This window comes from Perca fluviatilis, chromosome 14 (genome assembly GCF_010015445.1).
Source record: "Perca fluviatilis chromosome 14, GENO_Pfluv_1.0, whole genome shotgun sequence".
In the NCBI taxonomy this organism is placed as follows: domain Eukaryota; kingdom Metazoa; phylum Chordata; class Actinopteri; order Perciformes; family Percidae; genus Perca; species Perca fluviatilis.
The window spans coordinates 27,753,614-27,766,491 of NC_053125.1; the positions used below are offsets into that span (position 1 = coordinate 27,753,614).

General features: G+C 44.1%; 1 protein-coding gene across 1 annotated transcript; it reads right to left on the bottom strand.

Annotated features, from left to right (window-relative positions):
* Positions 1-4,809: 4,809 nt before the first annotated feature.
* LOC120572569 (flocculation protein FLO11-like) lies at positions 4,810-12,361 on the bottom strand. Its single transcript, XM_039821893.1, has 4 exons — positions 12,167-12,361; positions 10,565-10,841; positions 8,980-9,140; positions 4,810-8,736 (listed from the first exon to the last, which is right to left on the bottom strand). Exons 1-4 carry the CDS (start codon positions 12,339-12,341, stop codon positions 5,984-5,986), a joined length of 3,366 nt encoding a protein of 1,121 aa, XP_039677827.1. The 5' UTR covers positions 12,342-12,361; the 3' UTR covers positions 4,810-5,983.
* Between the last annotated feature and the right edge of the window lie 517 nt (positions 12,362-12,878).

A 12,878-nucleotide genomic window follows, 5' to 3' on the forward strand; every position in this document is an offset into this window, starting at 1 on the left:
CTGGAGCTCGCCAGATCAGGACGGTCCCACCAGGCTACCTCTCTCCCCTCTTTCCTGCCTACAGCTGTCCTGTCTATTAAAGGCTAAAATGCCCCAAAAATTATCATAAAAAAACAAACTCTGAAAAAAATGCTGGAAAAAGCATTAAGAAAAAGCGGAAAAAACGTTAAAAGAAAATTTAAAAAGCACTAAATTCTTGATTGGCCAACGGCACATTCAGATCAAATCATTCCACAAGCGTTCTCCGACGGGGGCTAGAGAACGATAACGACATTTAGGATACGATGATGCCCCAGCGAGCAAGTTGTTATATTTACTTGCCCGATGTCGCTCCGGGCCCACCCGGCTTTAAACCCTTATTGTTGAACCCTGAATGGTACCCTATTCTGTCTGAGTGATAGGGTCTAAGGTGATGTTATCATATTAATCACCAACCAAAATCTCACAGTGGTCATAATGACCGTGCTACAAGCTAACGTTTAGCAGGTATAACCGTGATCTACAGTACATTGTTTTGTTAGCGTGCTAACATTTGCTAATTAGCACAAAACACAATGTCGTTACTTTTGAAGATATTTCCTCCCAAGTATTGGGACAAATGCATATTTTGACCAGATTATGGCACTAGATGAAAAGCCAGAGGATCCCCAAAGGTATAAAGGGGGAACATGAATGTCTAATCCAAACTTCACGGCAATCCACCAACAGACACAATCACAATATTTGTTTACAGTAACTTCTGGGTAGAAAAACTCCTCTACATACAATGTACATACAATGTACATACAATTTAAAAGCGCTGAGCAAACGGGCACAAAGAACAACAGGATGTACTCTCATCTCCTTCATCTAAAAAGCCTGTTTGATGCTTTTATATGTCAACACTTTGACTAACGTTAGCTTGGAGAGCTAGTTTACCTGTTGGGCCAGAGACTGAAGGCCCTGACGCACCAGCCCCATTATCGGCCGTCGGACAGTCTGGCGAGGTCGGTCTGTTCGGTGTGTTCCGTGGCGTCAGCGTTCATTGGGCAGTCGGACTCGATGTGAGTGCTAGCCCTTGACTAGCGAATCGGTGCACGAGAAAACCGGAGCTGACAACGCCAGCGTCTTCTTATTACTAGCAATCGCATTTTCTTCCGTTCAGCAAGTAACGACAACAACGATCCTTTTGTGAGTTTGAGTTTAGTTTATTCATGAAAGTAAGTGGACTTAATTAATAAAACGCATGATTTCCCATGGGTTAAAAAAGCCAGAATTAGCCAAAAGGCTATTTTTCATCTGTAGTCCCCTGCCTTCGATGTTAAAAAAGGCTCAACACTCTCTGATGAAAACAGTGGCTGGCGACAGCGTGCTCTGTGTTTTACGAGGTCTAGAGAGATGTTCCCTCATTTCCGGTTTTCATTTTTTGGGCGATAATGCAGATTAGAGCCGCCTGCTGTTATGGAGACGTATTACGTCTCGCACACGAGCAGAACGTACGCTCAAGTCGGCGTCGCTTCGGTGTGTTGCGAGGCACTTTTTTGACCTCGGGGAACCGGCCGATCGGTCCGACTGCTTTTTCTGCCGATGGTCGGCCGTCGGGTTGGTGTGTCAGAGCCTTAAAGAAAATGACCGCACCCAAACTAGCAGTAAGTCCGACCGGTGGTGTTGCTGTTCCTCTCAAAGACGCTAGCAAAGCAACATATTACTTAAAGTAAGCAGAAACGTCGGCTATTGTCGGACCTCCGTGTTTAACTATATATCTTTAAAGGTGCCCTGCCACAAGTATGTCATTACTTTGTGGTGATGTCTGTAGGTCTACCATGGACATGTAATATATTTTGTGGAAAAAATGCCTTGGTTACCTTGTTTCAAGCCATTCTAGCGTGGTATAGAAAGCCTGCAGGAAGACTCGGCTCGATTTCTGCCAGTTCTCATTAATATTCAACGAGCTAAGCTGTTTGAATCTGATTGGCTAACAGCTAGCCAATGAGAGCCTGGCTATCAGCATCCTTTACCCAGCGCAACTGGGCAAGCTCATGAATAGTAATGAGCTCAGGCAACATGATGTCAGACTGACCAGCTTTTGTGATTGGTCTGATTTCTCCTCTTATGTCTGTTCAGTGGCTAGAGCTGACAGAGGAGGTAGCAGTTCATTTTCACATTCACCACATAACACACACACACACACACACACACACACACACACACACACACACACACACACACACATATGGGCCTGACAGATTTAAAAAAAATGCAAGTAAAAACGGTTTTGTGTGGCAGGGCACCTTTAAACGTTACAGTAACGGCTGAAAATGAAAACGGAAATAAACAAGTTTGCCAATTTTACATATCTCCACAATACAAATCAACTGCCAGTTGTTTGCCCGGAAGTGGGTTTTGTGTTAGTGTGACGTCACGGTGATTCGGTCTGTAGTGGTTGAGATGGTAGTCTAAATCCACGACGTTCCACTTCCAGGATTGCTCCGGTGCCGCAGGAAAATCCCGCCAGATGCATGTCCTTTCGCCGATGTCCGTCCCCTTCCTCTGTCTCTGTGTTGGCGCTCTAACCTCCGTCTGATTTGTGAGGACTGTGGTTAACTGCTCCTCAGATCTCTGCAGGGTAAATCCAGACAGCTAGCTAGACTATCTGTCCAATCTGAGTTTTCTGTTGCACGACTAAAACTACTTTTGAACGTACACATGTTCCACCAAAACAAGTTCCTTCCAGAGGCTATTTTGCAGCGGCGCCGTGCGGAGCTTAGCGCCGCCTAAGACGATTGTGATTGGTTTAAAGAAATGCCAATACACACCAGAACACGTTTTTCTCCCATCCCAGAATAATGTGTGGACTAGCCAGACCTTCCTCCGCAGCGCTGTGGAGGAAGGTCTGGCAAAGCGAGACTATTGAGATGGTGACAACCATGAATGTTTGTAAAAACTTTGACCCACTGGTGTCACTAGAGGAAAGGTCAGGGGACCACCAAAGTATTTTGGGCTTTATCCTCTCAGCACCATGAATATCTGAACCAAATCCCATGGCAATCATCCAGAAGTTGTTGAGATATTTCAGTCTGGATCAAAGTGGTGGACCAACCAACAGACCAACATTGTCATCCACGTAACTATGCCACTAGCAAGGCGAAAAATTAAGCCCAAAATGGTTTTCCTAGGATTGGCGAAGTCATGAGCTTGCCCTACTCTGCCTCTGATTGGCTAGTACCCATTGCCTCCGTTGGTTGGTTAGTTTTAGGTTTGAGAAGTGACATTGGTTAGGGTACTGTAAGAATATCTCGGTAAGCCAATCAGAGGCATGCCGACGACATCTTAGGTATAATTAATTTTGCGTACAGTAGAGGGTTGTTGCCTGAGTTTCCATTTTACCCTACTGAGGCTACATCTGCACTACGTTTTTGGTTTGAAAAGGAATATCTTTTGCTGTGTTTACGTCTCGCGTCCACACTTTTGCCGCGTTTCCGAGCCCCTAAACCGGAGACATTTGGAAACACTGCTGCCCTCTAGTTGGGTTTGAAATTTGCGGTGTTGCGGTGGAGTCTGGACCTCGTAATACAACACCCTTGGTGGTGCTGGCGGGGGAGGGATCCCTTACTGTCGCATCTCCCCAAATGTAGATGTGGAACATTAGATGATGAAAGACACCTCAATCTTATTGTTGTATCCCTGGTCACCTTTTCATGGTACACACAAGAAACAAAAGCCTATTTATTTTTATTAAAAGGAACATTTTCTTCAACGGATACCTCCGTTATTAGAGTGTTAACTTGACTGTGAGAATGTTTCTGATTTGATCGAGAGACAACCAGCGTTTTCAGCCGAGATGGTCGAGATTTACGCATCTCTAACGAGCTGAAGTCAGCGACTGTTACTGTGGTGGTCATTGAAGCCTCTACAGCACACAAATGCCTTTTTATTGGTCGTCCAGTAACAGTCAAATTAACAGTCAGCCTCTGGCTGTTTACAGTGTGATTGTTTTGCCCGTAGTATGTTTTGGGAAGAAATATATTGAGCAGGATATGTATGAGTGTGTTCTTCAACTTGTTTACATAAAAAAAGTATGGAAATAAACCTACAAACTTTTAAAAATATCATGTTTGTTGGGGGATTCAATGCATTTAAAAAAAAAAAAAGTTCATAATGAACATCAGGATTGTTTTGCCGCTGAATTTATCAGTAGAGGAATCTGAGGACAGTGTGTGTATAGAGAGTGTTTTGAAAATTATATCAATATTATATGTAAAATGATATCAATATGTGCTGTTAAATGGGCCACGTATTTATTGGCTTTATCATCATAGACTCTAAAAAACTGCATCTCCAGAGATTGTTTTAGCAGATTTTCTTACTTCCTCTTAAAGTTTTAACACCCCTTGTGTCTAATATGTGTTCCATCTCGAGGCCAATTTAGATTCAGAAAAAAATGGAATAAACTCTTGTATTTGTTGTCTGATCAAATGGGGAAAAAACACTCAGGGAATTTTTTGGCCGCTCATTAATTTCACTGACCCATCTTTTTGGGACAGATGGCTGTTCTGTCACCTTGTTTGGATGAAATAATAATCCACTAAGACTGTGAAAGTCCTGCCAACAAAGCCTAGAGGCCTTCTAACACACAACCAGTCCCAAGTTTTTAAAATGACTAAGCAGCCGGCACTGCTGTCCATGAAAGCTCACAATACGAGAGCTAAAATCAAGAAATAAACCATGTTTAATACTAAAAAATATACTTTATTATTATAAGTACATCCATATGACAATTTACAAATAGATGAAGTATTAGTTTAATCTTGGTGATTGACCATTGGTCAGCATGCAAATCCTGCATTCATACAAATACAACGTCTAATCATACAAATATAAAGCTGGATTTTACTGCCCTTGTGTCACTAAGCGTTTCTGTTCATCTTTCTGCTGCACGCTAAAACAAAAACGTGTCCACCAAATGGTGTATGTCGGCCTAGCCTTGTCTGTAAATATCCTTTCTATCAGGAAGCAGTTTTTATTCTTTAAACATGTTGGGAGACAGAAATCTCTGGAGGGAGAAATATTTAGCCAAGAACATTTTCTTGAGCACAAGATAGCTTTTTGGACAAGAAGATTAATACTCCTCCTAACCTGCAAATGGCCCCTAGAGGCTGCAGTGACTACACTCTGCAGTGTGGAAGTGGGTGAAACAACCTACATGCTAATAATTTTGATGTAGAGCATTGAGGGTGTAGCTAAATGTGTAAAATTTATATTTTGGCCTAAGGTAGCCTCTGGTCGAAAACTCATTCAGTCCAAAATAGAAAGGGTTTATCTCCCAGACCGCATGAATGTGCTCAGTAGATTTCACCAAACTCTGTCTGTGCGTTAGCCTGGCTGACACCAGACCCACTCTCAGTTGTAACTGAGAAATAATTTCATGAAAATCTTAAAAAAGTACTTTTTAAGACATAAGTTTAGGCACCAAAAATTTGTTGGAGACATTTTAACCTGATTGTTGCGCTAAACAAAAGTTTCCTCTGTGCAATCTGGCAATTTAAGTAATTAAATACGTATGACAGGGCACGTTTAAGACACAAATGATATATCCAGCTACAAAAAAGCCTGAAGTTGGCCTGAAGCTGTCAAGAAATCTTGCTCTGGACCACAACGACTGACGGACAGACCAACATCATTAAGCAGCAATGCTACTGGGGCAAAAGTACGTAGAAACAACCGTGTTTCACTCATGTAATACCATTATGTTCTTGATTTTATAATGCTGTTAGCTAGCTTGGTTTAGAAGCTAATTGGAAAGGCACGCTAGGCTAACTAGCTGCCAATAATCAAGGTAACTTTGTATATTTGTACTTTTCAGTTAGTAACACAATGATACACTATTTCAGTAGAATCTAATGTTACTAAGGGCACCGTTCTCAGCATGACTATTTCTGCCCTGACAATATCTCTGATTTAAAGTCAATTATATAGTATCTAAAGCTATTTATGTAGGCAGCCTTTAGTCTCCAGGTGAGGCCAGTATATCGTACTCTGCCAGAAGTACGAAACTGTTCTCTCTGATTCTCCGAACTCTGACCAAATCTCCACACTCCTGGACATGGAGTAGCCCTCTCTCTCTTCTCCCGTACTCGCTCTCCCTGTCGCTCAGTGTCACCTCTGTCTGTTTGCCACAGGCCTGACGGTACATGTACCTTATTCCAACCGCCAGAATCATGCCCAAGCCAGCTGAGCAGCCCAGCAGCATGCCCCGCTCCCAGGCACTGAGTCTGGGGATAATGTCTGGATACTTCCCTTCCTTGTCTGGTGGCGCAGAGGGATTGGAGGCTGGTCTGGGTTTAGTATCGGTGTTGGGAAGGTTTGGTTTCAACTTGTTGTCGAGATTTTGTTTGAAAGTTGGGTCAAGACTTGGATGGGGTTCGGGGTTTGGGTGAACCACTGTTCTTGGCGTTGGTAAATCAAGGCTGGGCTCAGGATTAGATGATGCAGTGTGGTTCTGGATTGGCAGCCTTTGACCTTGGGTGAGTTGTTGAGAAGGCACAAGGGAGGGGGTGGATGTGAGAGGGTTGTAGAGAGAGCGAAAGGGAGCTGGGGAGGGTCCTGGGTGAGGGGAGGTAGTCTGGGAGGATACCGAAGAAGAAGAAGAAGAGGTGAAAGACGAGTTTGAGGAGGATGAAGATGTAGAGATGGATGAGGAAGGGGGAGGTAAAGGGGAAGAGGTTGACGTGGCAATTGAGGAAGAGGAGGAGAGGGTTGGGGAGATGGTGGAAAAAGAGCGCAAGGAAACGGTTGAACCTGTGATGGATTGGGAGGAGGTAAAAGGAGATGAGGAAGAAGTAGATAAAGGGACTGAGAAAAACACAGGAGCTGGTGATGGATAGTTTGAGGAGGGTGTGGTAGAAGAGGTTAAGGAGGATGGCATAGAGGAAGGTTGGACAGAGGGAAAATTAATGGGAATGGAGATCGGGGAAGGAGAGGGTAGAGCAGAAAGGGCTGGGGCTGTTTTGGGTTGGTTCTTCATGGAGGAGGAAGAGAGAGAAGATGACAAAGAGCCATGGGTGAAAGAAGTTTGTACGAATACCAGGGTTGAACCTCCGGAGGAATAAGGAGGAGTGGTAGAGTGACCAAGGGAAGAGGCAGGCAAAGTGTGGCTGGAAGAATTGGATGAAGAATGAAGTGTAGACACTGAAAGAGAAGGAGAAGTGGTGGTTGAGGGACTGGATGCAAAGATTGGGCTCATGGTTTTGACTGGAGACTGGAGATCTTTGGCCTCTTTACCCTCCTCCATTGTAAAGGTTGGGTAAAACCTTGTTGTGTAGGCCAGAGGGTTGACCGATCGAGGAGTTACTGATGATTGAGTTTGTTTCCACCCAAAGGTATGTGCCTGTGGAGCACCAGTTTGGGAAAGGGGCTGGGACAATGGTTGTGGGGAGATGCTCAAAGCCTCAGGTGGTGTGTAAGAACTGGACTTCTCTGTCTGAGCAAAGAAGGTAGCTTGACCCTGAGTTTGAGTTGGGATAGTTTGAGGAAAACTGCTCAGAGGTTGATGTTGAGAAAGGCTGCTCAGAGATGCAGTTGTTTGAAGCTGAGGGTGAGGTGAACTTGTTTGCCTTGGTCCGGTTTTGGGTCCAGATAGACTATTTTCAAGCTGAGTTTTGGGTAAACTGCTCATGAGTTTGTCGGGAATGGGTCGGAGGGATGAAGTTGTGTGGGACTGAAGGGTAGGAATCTTGGATGGGAGAAAGAGGTTTGGTGAAGAGGTTTGGGTCTTTGAAAAGGGCTTAGATGAAGATGCCTGAGAGAAAGGAAAGGTCTGACTTGTACCAGTGTGGAACTGGAGGAGAGGTTTGGATGGAGAAGTCTGAACCTGAAGAAAAGGCTTGGGTGAAGACGTTTGGGATCGGAGGAAAGGCTTTAGGTGATGTTTCTGGGGCTGGGGCACATGCTGGCTACCCATTTCATCCTTGATTAGACTAATTTGGGACTTGGTTGGGCTACTCCTCCAGGGCTGTGATGAGCTACTCTGGGTTAAAACCTTGACTGAACTAGTTTGGGCCTGCATCAATCCTTTTGGATTCTGAGATGTGGGTCTTGGGGGATTTGTATTGTGGAAGCTGTGATTGGTTGACGGTAGAGCTGTGGTGGTTGTTTCAGATTTTAATGTGTTATTTGTTTCAAGAACGGTTGGCAGTTTTGGATCCTGGAAGTTTCTTTCAATCTCACTATCCTTCAAAGGGGGAAGGGAAGCAAGGGAGTGCAGCAGGAAGGATTGAGAAAGAGGACTGGTTGAGTTTTGCACTGTGATGTTTGGCAAAAGAGTGGTAGTAGATTCCACTTGTCTAACATTAGCTGAGGAGGAAGAGGCCATGAGTAGAAGGTGGTTGAACGACAAAAGAGAGCTCTTAAGGTCCTTGGTATGAGTAACGGAGCTTACTATGTCAGTGCCTGCCTCTTCAGTCGCACCTGAAAGGGATCCTGAAGTTTCAATATATTCAGTCTCACTGCCTTTGGTAGCATTTTGAAGAGATCCTAAAGTCGTAGGGCTGTTCCTCTTATTGTCTGCCTGATTTGTCAGGTGGTCAACTACAAGGGATGCCAAAGTCGCAGAGCTGTTCATCTCCAAGACTGGACCAGTGACTTCTGTTAGTGTTTCCTGAGATTTGTAGCTTTCGGTTCCACTGCTTGTGGGTGTAGGGGGCCCTAGGCTAGTAGCAAGGCGGTCTGTCTTGTTCTTTTTTTTATTTGATGTGTGACCTGTGAGGCAACAAGGGGAGAGAAGAGCAAGGTATTAGTTATGATGATGTGTGGATAGAGAGACCAAAAAAATGCTTGCAGGATGCAATTAGTGTTTTGCTTTGGCCTGGAATTGCATCTTATGACTAATTCTATAACATTTTGACCACAGACAACTTCTTACTGAACCTGGGGGTAAACATAGAGGCACACAGCTGTCTTTAGCCTATTTTGAATACATTCAGCATTGCACAAGTTGCATACCTGGCAGAGTAGTAACTTCATCTTCATGTAGTGCAAAAATTGAATTTGCGCCATCCACCCCTGTGATGTTATTCCCACTCCAAGGTCTGCGACTCCCATCACGCACCACTGCAGACTCTATACCTGCCCAGTACACAAAGTAGGACCGCACCACCGTGATGCTGCAATGACAAAGAGAAGCATTCACCAGTACTTGTCTAAAGCTCAGTTCAGACAAAAGATTTGCGACAAGCCAAACCTGAACCAGCCTGTCTCAGCTCGTCTCAGTCGGCTGATGGTGTCGCAGCGACTCAGCTGGTCAACCAGTCACCTGTTTAAACAGCCAATAGCGCCTCAGCTGGTCAACCAGTCACCTGTTTAAACAGCCAATAGCGACTCAGCTGGTCAACCAGTCACCTGTTTAAACAGCCAATAGCGACTCAGCTGGTCAACCAGTCACCTGTTTAAACAGCCAATAGCGACTCAGCTGGTCAACCAGTCACCTGTTTAAACAGCCAATAGCGACTCAGCTGGTCAACCAGTCACCTGTTTAAACAGCCAATAGCACTTCAGCTGGTCAACCAGTCAGCTGTTTAAACAGCCAATAGCGACTCAGCTGGTCAACCAGTCACCTGTTTAAACAGCCAATAGCGAAGTCAGCTGGTCAAGTCAGCTACAAACTGTCAATTAATCGAAATGAAAGACTTTTTGACAGCATGGTATATGGTCGAGCGAGCTAGAAAGTAACTTAAGAGAAGGGGGGTTGTTGTTTTTAGAAAAAAGCAGTGAATCTGAGAATTAAAACGTCATTTTTGCCGTTTTATCGCTACTACAAATGCAACTGTAGCAAGTAGCTCACTATCACTGTCCTCATTCATATTTTAAAGGTGCCATGCCACACAAAACCGTTTTTACTAGATTTTTTGTTAGGTCCATATGTGTGTGTGTTATGTGGGGAATATGAAAATGAACTGCTACCTCCTCTGTCAGCTGTAGCCACTGAACAGAAATAAGAAGAGAAATCAGACCAATCACAAAAGCTGGTCAGTCTGACATCATGTTGCCTGAGCTCATTACTATTCATGAGCTCACCTAGTTGCACTGGGTAAAGGTCCTGATAGCTCACTGGCTAGCTGTTAGCCAATCATAGTCAAGCAGCTTAGCTTGTTGAATATTAATGAGAACTGGCACAAATCGAGCTGAGTATGTCGGCAGTATTTCTATACCACGCTAGAATGGCTTGAAACAAGGTAACCAAGGCATTATTTCCACAAAAAAATGTTAGAGTCCATGGTAGAACTTCAGACATCACCACAAAGTAATGAAATACGTGTGGCAGGGCACCTTTAAGACACAAATGATATATCCAGCTAAAAAAAAGCCTGAAAATTTGGACGTAGAGGGAGTTGTTGCTATGAAGATGATACACCATCTCGTCACATCGGTGTTAACTGGCAGGTTTCAGAACGCTGCAGACCGGCGCATTGCAAGTAGTCGCAAGGTTCAACTCTTCTCGTCGCAAATCTTTGGTCTGAACCGGGAATTTTGATATGATATGTGGATATTTGCAACCCTGAACTTGTGCAAATGGTAGGCTCATACTTACTAGAACCGGATGTCTCCCATGGGTGCATCAGGAGCCCTCCACACAAACGACAGGTTTCTCTTTAGCTGTTTGTCAGAGTGTGTAAGGGTGTCGCCCTCCAGGAGGCAGCGCAGGGTGTGAGTGCCGGGGGGAACGGGGGTCCAGGAGCCACCCACCAGCACCGGGCCCACTCTCGTAGACCGGACCCCAGCTCCTACTCCAGCCCTGCCTCCGGCACCCTCCACCCTGCGAGCCTGGAGCAGGAAACCCATGAAGTCCCGAGAGCTTCGGACAGTAACTAAAGACACAGGTATGGATGCAGAGTGTTGGTAACCAGTAAGTTAATTAATAGTTAATTAGTACCTGTAAGTACCTGTGCTGACAAGTAGAAGTAAGATGGCCCTTATGGTACGTGTCCACTGGCAGCGTCATTTCCATGCTTTCTATTAATTGTTATTTAAGCAACTGGGCAATGCCTTCTTGAGGCGTCGCGGCGACTTTCGAGGAGCAGGGCGTCGTGTTGCTCGCTCCTCATTTGCATAAAGTTCAGGTCCAGGCTACTTTATGCAAATTAGGGGCGTCAAGCATATCTCTCTGCTTCTTGAAAACTCCTCAAAATCTTTAAAACCGACCGTTGTTGATCTAAAATGTAGACAAATTCAGCAGCTGAAGCTCATTTCTCACAAAAAAAACATTTCAGAAACACATTTCAGTGATCTATTTTCGTAAAATAAGAGCGAGTTTCCAAGCGAAGCCGCCATGTTGGTCTTGTTTTTTAAATCCGGGAGCGGAAAGGCCCACGTGAAGCATTCGTCCAATTGGGTGCAGCCATCGGGGTTTGCCGAAAAAATGTATAACTGCTAGTGGCGAGCCCATCAAGCGTCCAATGCTGGGAAGCGTGGGCGATCCTTTCTGTCCAAAAAACGCCACTGTGGACACGTACCATTACTTCTTTAAACAATCATTTAATAGTTCATTTCTGCCTGTGAATAACTGTCTCCGCAGATTAGTTAATGGTTAATTGGTTAGTTAATGAATCAGTGAGTTAAATGGTAATAATTACCGGTTATTAACTGTCTCCGCAGATAAGTTGATGGTTAATTGGTTAGTCAATTAATCAGTGAGTTAAATGGTAATAATTACCGGTTATTAACTGTCTCCGCAGATAAGTTGATGGTTAATTGGTTAGTTAATTAATCAGTGAGTTAAATGGTAATAATTACCTGTTATTAACTGTCTCCGCAGATAAGTTGATGGTTAATTGGTTAGTTAATTAATCAGTGAGTTAAATGGTAATAATTACCTGTTATTAACTGTCTCAGCAGATAAGTTGATGGTTAATTGGTTAGTTAATTAATCAGTGAGTTAAATGGTAATTATTACCAGTTCTTAACTGTCTCAGCAGATAACTTGATGGTTAATTGGTTAGTCAATTAATCAGTGAGTTAAATGGCAATAATTAGCGGTTATTAACTGTCCAGGCAGATAAGTTGATTGTTAATTGGTTAGTTAATTAATCAGTGAGTTAAATGGTAATAATTACCGGTTATTAACTGTCCAGGCAGATAAGTTGATTGTTAATTGGTTAGTTAATTAATCAGTGAGTTAAATGGTAATAATTACCGGTTATTAACTGTCCAGGCAGGTAAGAGGAGGCGGATGTGCGCAGGGTGACGTGGCTGCGCTGAGGGTCCTGGGGTTGAGCTCGGATGTGGCCGGGGATCATGTCCCGACAAGAGGCGTGATTGGCGCCGCGGGAGAACGTCAGGGTGGACTTGGCGAGGGATAACAAGACCATAGCCACGCTGAAACACTGGAGGGTAGACTGCATCTCTACACACAATCACAGCAAAGAGAGACAGTCAGGGAGAGAGTTCTCTTTTAAAGCCCAACTGAAATCACATTTAGTCATCCCTTTTTTGTAATCCAAAATAATTTCAAGCTTCTTAAAGTGATGGTTCGGAGTAATTCACCCTAGGGTCCTTTGCACCATGACCTCGAGCCAAACACCCCCTCGGAAGCTTTTTTCACCTGGGTCTAACATTGGGAGCGTTAGCTAGAGTAGCGTTATCAGCTGAATAGCTTAGCGCAGGGGCTAATGGATCCACGTTTGTATCTCGTAAGTTACCCCACTAATAATGCCCGAAATGATACCAAACTTCTACAAGTAGTACAAATAGGTTATGCTCTCATAAAACGATGGATTGGAAAGTTTGTAAGTACACCAATTTGTAAGGAAACTCAATTCCACGAAAGGGCCATGCTGCAAAACAAGAATCACATCCAGACATGTTTCGGTTATTCACGTGCTATTATTTCATCGTAAAAGTCAAGC